The sequence below is a fragment of the Quercus lobata genome, chromosome 11 (genome assembly GCF_001633185.2).
Source record: "Quercus lobata isolate SW786 chromosome 11, ValleyOak3.0 Primary Assembly, whole genome shotgun sequence".
NCBI classification, from domain to species: Eukaryota; Viridiplantae; Streptophyta; class Magnoliopsida; order Fagales; family Fagaceae; genus Quercus; species Quercus lobata.
In genome coordinates this window covers 45,511,063-45,520,096 of record NC_044914.1, presented here as the reverse complement: position 1 = coordinate 45,520,096, position 9,034 = coordinate 45,511,063, and the positions used below count along the sequence as shown (strand labels likewise).

At 33.5% G+C, this 9,034-nt stretch overlaps 1 protein-coding gene across 1 annotated transcript; it reads right to left on the bottom strand.

The window, feature by feature from the left end:
• Nucleotides 1-4,464: 4,464 nt before the first annotated feature.
• On the bottom strand, nt 4,465-7,684 carry LOC115968249 (cysteine protease RD19A-like). Its single transcript, XM_031087587.1, has 4 exons — nt 7,177-7,684; nt 6,425-6,544; nt 5,049-5,295; nt 4,465-4,938 (listed from the first exon to the last, which is right to left on the bottom strand). Exons 1-4 carry the CDS (start codon nt 7,657-7,659, stop codon nt 4,661-4,663), a joined length of 1,128 nt encoding a protein of 375 aa, XP_030943447.1. The 5' UTR covers nt 7,660-7,684; the 3' UTR covers nt 4,465-4,660.
• Between the last annotated feature and the right edge of the window lie 1,350 nt (nt 7,685-9,034).

The following is a 9,034-nucleotide window of genomic DNA, read 5'->3' as shown; positions in this document are numbered from 1 at the left end:
ATTAGTTAATGTGGTTTTTTTGGGAATCATGTTAGAAGACAAATTACATGCCCTCACGACAAGTTGGACTGTTTTAGTTTTACAACTTTATTTTTAACACATGCTCGCATCTGCCGAACAATTTGTTTAGACTTTCTCACTGGCAACAAAGAAAAATGCACTGATTTTGGTTGTTGAAACTTTAGACTCATTGGCAACAAAGAAAAATGCACTGATATCGGTTGTTGAAACTTGGAACAATTTCCTTAGACTCATTGGCAACAAAGAAAAAAGCACTGATCTTGGTTGTTGAAACTCGAAACGTGTGACGTGCTTTGGTACATTGAGGGATGGAACCGGATTTGTAGGGATTGTTGAACTTGGAAGTATCCGTCTAGGTTATTATCAAAAGTAGAAGTATCTATCTAGGTAAGCCGAAGGATAATCTTTGTAAAGCAAAAGTAAGAGTTTAGCAAGTTTAAATAAATTCGGTCAATAATGATAAAATAAAGTAGTTATCACAATCAAATAATAAGTGTCCGACATGATCTAGTGAAAGAGTTAAGCAAACTAATGTAAACATTTTTAGTGAAACTATATAAACTTGAATACTTAGATTGATGTTAAAGGAAAGTTAGATGAGTTTAATTAAAGAATGGAGGAAAGTGAGTTACAGAAGGGGAGGGAATTGGTGGTGTATACCAATACAAGTTAGGTTGATCTATCATTTCTTTTACTGGAAGGATGTTATTAGTTTTTTTTAAGCGTACAAATTTGGGTTTTAGATCCACTTTACTTGTCTTGCTTATTGGAAGGTATATTGCTTGTCTTTCACTGGAAGTATGTTATTAGTTTTTTGGTTAAAGTATACAGACAACTTTAGATCCACTTTACTTGTCTTGCTTAACACACATATTTGTACTATACATATGGTACTCTTGTACTACATTTCTATGCCTCCTATATAAGGTACTCTTGTATATTTTATTAAGTGAAAAATACAATACAATTCATTCAGTATTTTCTAACATGGTATCAAGGTCACTGCTCTGACCATTATAGAGATAGAGAATGGGGGTAATTATTAAACTTCTGTTGTTACTACTTTGATAAGCGTGGAGTTTTGGTCTAGCTAGATTTATTAGCAATGTTCTTGCATGGCAGCATTTGGTAATTGGTTCATGACTGATCCCTTTTTCGTCCCATTGTTGGAAGGATTAAGAAATCATTGTATTGGTGATGGATTTAGAGATCGGATAGTGAGAAAGTGAAGGGATATGAGGTTCACAGTCACAGCCTCACAGGTCCAAATGGATCGTCCCACGCTCTCACTGCATGTCAAACGTTACCCACTCTTACTTGAGTTTTAACTGTAATGCCCTTGGACCACTTGAATATACTACTTGTTTTATGCGAGGATCATCAAACTACGTAAAGAGCCTAATAAAACATTTGTGGTCTTGGAGAGTGGAGACCCTTGTGGTTGTAATGTAGCCTAGTCCATTAAATTGGGGACCATTCATTATATAACAAAAAAGAATCTCTAAGCAAACAAGAAAGAGTGCAGGTATAAGATACTCAAACGTTAGCAAGACGAACAAGAGTCAAATTTCTATTCTAGCTGCTATATTAGAGGACGGCGTCTTCCCATTCTGTAGGTCAAATAAATGAAATTGTCCTTCTTGCCGATATATGAAATTGTCCCTACTCCCTACTGCCCAATAATGTCTCCCACCAAATTCTTGTAAGCGATGATAGTACACTATTACCTCCCTGATGTTTGGGGCAGATATTTTAGTCATTCACGATTAGTTTTGTTTTTTATATTAGTCATATATTTTTTTTTTTTTCTTTTAGTAATCTAACTGTTAAGTGTCCTTCATATTTAATTATTTCATGAATCAAAATGTTATATCTTTCTCAAAAAAAAAAAAAAAAAAGAATCAAAATGTTATACAATGTCGGAATCTCATTGTTGTAAACAAAAAAACATATTCCTAACTTAAATGAACAAAATGGTAAATAAGATCAAACATGGAAGGTTCAAATGAAAATTTTAAAATGTAAATGCTCAAAATAAAAATAACCTCAAACTTTAAGGACCAAAAGTATACTTTACTCTAAATATCACATATACAAGGAGAAAATGGCCAAATATAGAGATTAAGATTTAAGAAAACAAAACAAAACAAATAAACAAACATTTGGGATGATTGTCACGTCATCATAGGATTACAATATAACATAAAAGTTAATATCAATGCCAACACAACTGTTTACATTTATGAAAATGGATCTCTAGGATAGGATTATAAATTAGTCGTTAGGTATTAAAAGTTTAAAATTGGTTCGTTTAATAGTATTTCTAACGCAAGTCAAAATCAAGCTTTACCAAGCTAAACTGCATATTTAAGTTTGGTTTATTTTCTTTTCATAAAACTCAAATTTGTTCATAGTTACTTGATTAACTTTTCTTTTCTTGTGAATAATAAACATGGGTGTTTTTTTTACCCACTACAAATTTATACTAATAATTAATTATTAAAATTATATTATTTGAGTTAATTAGATAGAATAATTTTCGTTTATAAATTTATAAGAATAATATCAGTTAATCTTGTATAATAGAAAATTTATATTATTAATAATTTATAATAATGATTTGATATCTTATAAACTTATTTACAAACTTACACAATTCAATCTCAAACTTATATATATATATATATATATTGATTATTGAGTTTGATTTATTTAAGTTGAGTTTAAACCTAGATTTGTTTAGTCAATAAATGAACATAAATAGACTTTTTTCCAGAGTGCAACCCAAACTGTTTATAAAGAGCTCGATTCATTTATATAGATACTCTACTTGGTAATGGTCTACGTATGAATATGGTATACGACACAAGTCATGCTTTCCGGTTTGTAGTATCAGGTCTGGTCATACTTCGCACCCAACAAATATCACGATTTTTTTTTTTATTCTTTGAATATAGTTACAAAATTCAATTTCAAATACTTTTTAATTATAAAAAATTAGTTTTCATATGTTGAACGATAGAAACATACGAGTACTAGACTGACATGCCATGAATATTACCGACGAAGATCACAGTCCACTGTTAAAAATCAACATTATAATTAGTTAAATACTATATGAAAGTTCAAATATATGTTAAACACCCTTGAATGTTTAGACCCCCAATTTACAAATTAACCAATTCAAACTTTATGTCAAACAACTAGTGTGCGAAAAATGAACATAAACTATAATATGGAATTGGATAAACTATCTAAGCCAAATTAAAATCACAACCCACGGCAGATAATAAAAGGCAAAGATAAAAGGGAAGGAAGATGCAAACATAAAGATAACACGCGATGTGTTATCGAAGAGGAAACCGAAGGTCTCGGCGTAAAACCTCTCCGCCGCCCTCCAAGCGGTAAACAATCCACTAGAAAATGTAATTGGGATACAAGGACAGCAATAGACCCTCTAAGCCTAATCTACCCAGTGCACTTAAGCCCTCCAAGCTTCTTGCTCCAACGAGATTGCGCCGAACCTTTTTCTTTTCTAGCTTCCCGGATTCCGCTACTAGACCGTAGCATCAACCAATGTAGATTGGTTCCTTCCTAACTGCTTCCCAGAAATCCAAACAGCCCTCTCATAGTGATAAATATGGTGAGAATAAGGTTTGGTAAAATGCCTCTCAAGAATTTGACAATGGAGAGGAAGAGAGTTGAGAAATTTGAAGAGACTCTAATGTATAGATTGTGAGTGAATCAATCTTGTTTTTCTTTAGGGTTTCTCTCTCAAAATTCTCTCTGGAAGCTCTCATACATTTGTGAGTATAAGAGGTATTTATACTGGAGTGAGAGAGGAATGTGAAACGTCAGGTTTTACAAAACAAGGGTGGCTCGCAGCTTGGCCTCGCGACTTGACTGAGTCGCGAGATAACCGTATGGCCAGTTGTCCTGTAGTGCTCCAATTAGCATGACTGTTCACCTTCTGGCACGCTTGGCACGTGTGCTGCGTCTGGCGGCTTGAAGCCGCGAGTCTCTGTTTTCTTGCACATTCTTGAGTAATCAACACTCCATTTCATTCACTACCCTTACATCAAACTCACCTAAATACAGGGTTACTAAATGCTGAAATATAAACAAATTTGACACAGAATAAAGCCAATAAAATGATTGATTAAATTCAACCTTACACTATACCACCCTAGTGATGACTCACAGTTTTGATTCCAAAAATCAATTTCTTCAAAAGTGAGAATAAAAACAATCAATCAATGTGACTTGTAAGCTTTAGGACCCATTTGGTAATATTGTTCTAATAATGTTATTTATATTTTTAAAAAATATGTGTAAATAAAAAATATATAAAAATACGTATACTGAAACATGTGTTTAAATGCAAGTAAAAAAAAAGAACTTCGCAGTCAGCAGAAACATAGTACAGGAAAGGACACTCGGGGATTTAAAAAGGAAGAACATGCACTAAAAAACGTAAATACAGAGATTAATCCCAGTGAGATATTTCAATCTTCAATGTTCTGGGATAATTTGCGGGCTATAATGTCTGTGACATCAGGTTGCAATATAAATTACATGCCACATTTCTTATATATACAGAAATTTTAGTGTGATGAATATTCACTAAAATTCATGCCCCCTACTGTGAGGTGGTTTGGACTGCAGCAACAGTGGAGACCATGGAGTCGACTCCACAGATATTGCGGCCCCTGCAGATTTTATAGAAACCACTCTCTCCCCAGCTCTCACCCCATGAGTTCTTGATAATCCAGTATGGCTTCTCCTTCATTCGGACAGGAGCATAACCAGCTGAGCCATAGCCAACCAGTAACACACCATGATCAAGCCTCTTTGAGCATATGTATGGGCAAGAAACTCCACCCACATATGTCTGCATGAACACCGCGTTGATAGCCACTACATTTAAGCAAAGAGAAGAGTTTGTTAATTCTATTCAAATAGAGCAAATGATACTAGTAGGATGTGTTCTTGTAGTAAAATGTCAATGCTGCAACAAAGTTGCTCACCTGCAAGAGGGCCATTTTTAACAAGGTTAGCAGCAATTTGATCTTCATCAAGTGAGACAACACTGAAGTTAGACACTGCTGCTGCAATCTTGCTCTTGTCAAATTTGCAGGTTCCACGGTCAGTACCAGTGTATGGATAATCTTTCTCTTTCATGAGTCCACCGGCTTTGAGTGTGTACTCAAAGGCACTGTTCATTAACCCGCCATTGCAACCAGAGTCACATGCGCCTGCCTCTTCTGGATCACACTGCAGAATAATACAAGCTTAATTTAGTAACTGAGTAAGAAAGAGCACAGGAACGACCTTTTTCACCACAGTTGCAAAAGAATCAGCATCTATAATTCACGGCACAGGTTTAACCATAAGATAGAATAGGAACTGAAAGCTTAGCTAATAGAATTCGTGTAATAATCTTCCATAAGGTGTTCCCAATTAAAAAATCCAACATAACATGTGAACCAATATGCTGCACATAGGAATTAAGAAACCATAGCAAAATAACCAGTAGCTTTAGGCAATATCTTGCTGTCAGTAATAAATTCCATCCTCAGTGCCAAATTCTATTGAACCACTCACAGAAATAGGTAATGCCAGAGGATAAAGATACAGATAGATAAAAAGGATAATAAGTTTAATACAACAAACATTAAGTTCTAGCGTAAAACGCATCAATATTATACCCACACTTTTTTAGAGAAACATAGTGGGCAAAACAAGTAAAAACCATTATCAATAATGACAAGATTAGTCAAAAGGCAGAACCAGAAATTACATATTATTACCAAAACAGAAAAAACTCAAGTTGGTGGACTATCAAAACCTTCCAACGAAGCACTATGATGGTTTTGCTTAATATCTATATTAAGAGCAGTATGACCAAATCTAGAAGTAACTTCCCACTCTTTATGTATATTTCCAGTTAAATTTAGCAACATAAGACCTGTAGTAACAAGAAAACAAAACACAAACATTCTACAACCTATCACTCAACTCATCATTGTACTACAGTACCAACCATCCGATAAGTACAACTGCAATAAAACTCATTTTGTAACAAAAAGGAATGATTTTTCAGTTTACATGTCAATTTAAAGACAATACCATGAAACAGAGCATACACATTCTCCAACCTATCACTCCTTAACTCATCATCGTACTTCAGCACCAGCCATCCAATAAGCACAACTGAGTAAACACTTGTTTCAGTAACACAGACTTTGTATTATGCAAGATACCATATTAATTGATCACACATTCACATCTACCATATACACTTAAAATGCACAATTATGTATGTTTTTGCAAAAATAAAAAAATTAATCAAAATCAACCTTCATATTAAAGCATAATTAGGGAAAGGGCAAAAGAATTCAACCTCATGATCACAATCCACAAGCTGTTGCTCACTGAGGCTAACGAGCTTCCCGGTGGCAAGGTAGTTAGCACCTTCCAAGGCCCCAGTTGCACTGAAACTCCAGCATGATCCGCATGATCCCTATTCCACAATCACCACCAAAATTAATAAACATACAAAACAAAAAACTCCACTACTTTTATACAATTTTTTCAAACACAAAAACCAAATTTCAATACAATTTAAACAAAAACGAAATCAAAGCCAAAACATTTTCTCACACAGATAAAACACCAAAAACATATATATTTTTTTTATTAAAAAAAAAACTTTGAAAATAACAATATAATTACACATCTAACCACTAACTTTAGAAATTTTTATTTCAAAATTCAATCTTAAAAAAAAAATTCAATCCAATCAAAACTAAACACGAATAGTAGCAAAAACTAAGGAAATAAATAAATAAACTTTTCCACAAACAGATTAAAAACCAAAAACTGAAATTAATTTACTAACTCAGAAATCTAATATATATATCAAATTTACTTTAACAGACCAGTTATTACTCAGCCTAACACAATAATAGTAAAAAAAAATTAAAATTAAAAAGTTAAAAAAAATTAAAAATTTATATATAGAAAATAAAGAACCAGTCAAACACTTCCACAGACAGATCAAACACCAAAAATTCAATATTTAGCAACTCTATAATCTAAAAATATAATAATAATTAAAATTAAAAATTAAAAAAAGAAAAAGAAAAAAGATACCTGATTTTTGACTTCGGTGACAGCTCCGTGATCTCTCCAATCAAAATCTTCGGGGAGACCTTCGGTGGGGAGAATCGGAGCGGTGTTGGCATCGGTGGGGAGTCTGAGCCTCCGGCTACCTCTCAATCCCAAGACGGTCCTCTTGAACTCGGAGCGAGTCAGATCGGAGAACTGAGTCACGCCGTGGACCGCCGACGGGTCCATCCTCTGGTGTCGGCGCGCTCTCTTCAGATTCTTCTGAAAAACCTTGAACCTGAACGTGTGCTCCTCCTGGTTCGCGTACGACTTGCCGTACTTCTTCTTGAACAGCGTGAAGTGGTGCTCCGCCCCGAGCAGAGGATCGTCGCTCAGAGTCTCGCCAACGCCAGCATCGGCGTCGACGACTTGTCGGATCAACGCGTCGTCGGAGTTTTCTGGCAACGACGTCGTTGCGGAGATCAAGAGAAGAGCGGAGATGAGAAAGAGAGAGAATCGGTTATCCATTTTTTTTTTTCTTTCTTTGTGAGTTTGTGCGTTGTGAACAGCTTTTTAATAAAGCTGAAAGGCCTCGTGAGGGTGGGATCTCCTGTGGTGAATTTCAGGATATGGATGGATCTGGGGCGTTGGTTACGTGGGACCTATGTATTTGAACGGTTGAGATGAGTTTCGGTTTTTAAATGCGTTGTAGAGGATACTACCACGGTGGCGTTTGACAAAGAATTTGTTTGCTTAGGGAGGAAGGGAAGGAGTAGCCAATGGGGAGATGACAGGTGGAGGGAATAGATTGCTCAAGTTGAATGGTAGTTGGTTATGCTTTGGGCTATTTTAGGCTTTTTGATTGGACCTAATCTAGCTGTGTTTTCTATTTCCGAATTTTTGAGCTCAAAATATCCTTTTGTTATTGAAAATCTTTGTGCAAATTGCAAACTATGTAATTTTCAAGTTATTTGGTTAGATACTATAAATAGATGATCAAGATAATTAGAATGCATAATAAATTTTTATTTATATTTTTTTTTTTTTGAAATCTTTAGTAATAAATTGTATTATTAGAATATTTTTTTTTAAATAATTACAACATTTATTATTAGAATACTATTAAATTGCATTTGTGGGAGATAAATTATTGATAGAGATTTAAAATAAATCAAGTTGTTTATAAAAATGTCGAGCTCACTCAAGATAAAGGTTTATGTTCATCTATTTAGCAAATGAGTCAATCTCGAGTCTAAGTTAAGGTTCTTTTATTAAATAACTGAGTTCAAACGTAATGATATGTTCATAAACAAACTCACGAATGTGAGACTCAATTAAGGAATAAACATTTAAAATATACTTATATAAAATCAAGTAGATTGTATACGTTTGTAAATGACATCAAATTATTATTCGTAATGTATTGACAATATAAATAGTCCATTTTATAGCAAAATTATATGTTATTTTAAAAAATTCAAGGTTGATGTATCTAACTTCTATAAGTTCAAAAACAAAAACCATAGATATAATTAACTCAAATTAATTAATTCTAACTAATTTAGTTATTAATTATTTGCATATTTGGTGAAAAGGTAAAAATTGAAAACAACATATTAACCAAGTAACTTGTGAATAAGCTTAAGAACTCGAGTTTATTCTACAACAAATTTAACTAAATTTGGTAAATATGTAATTTAGTTTGGTATTAATTCAAATTTAGTTAATGTTGGAAGTAATTAATTCAAATTGACTTCATGTTTCTTTGTTGTGTTTGAGTATCAACAAAGTTTCTCTCCAAACTAGTTTGAAGAGAAACTCTATAAACTCCTCATATATCTTTATATTAAGTGTGATTTTTGAAAATCTAACTGTTAAATTACATGTGCTTATTATATTCTTC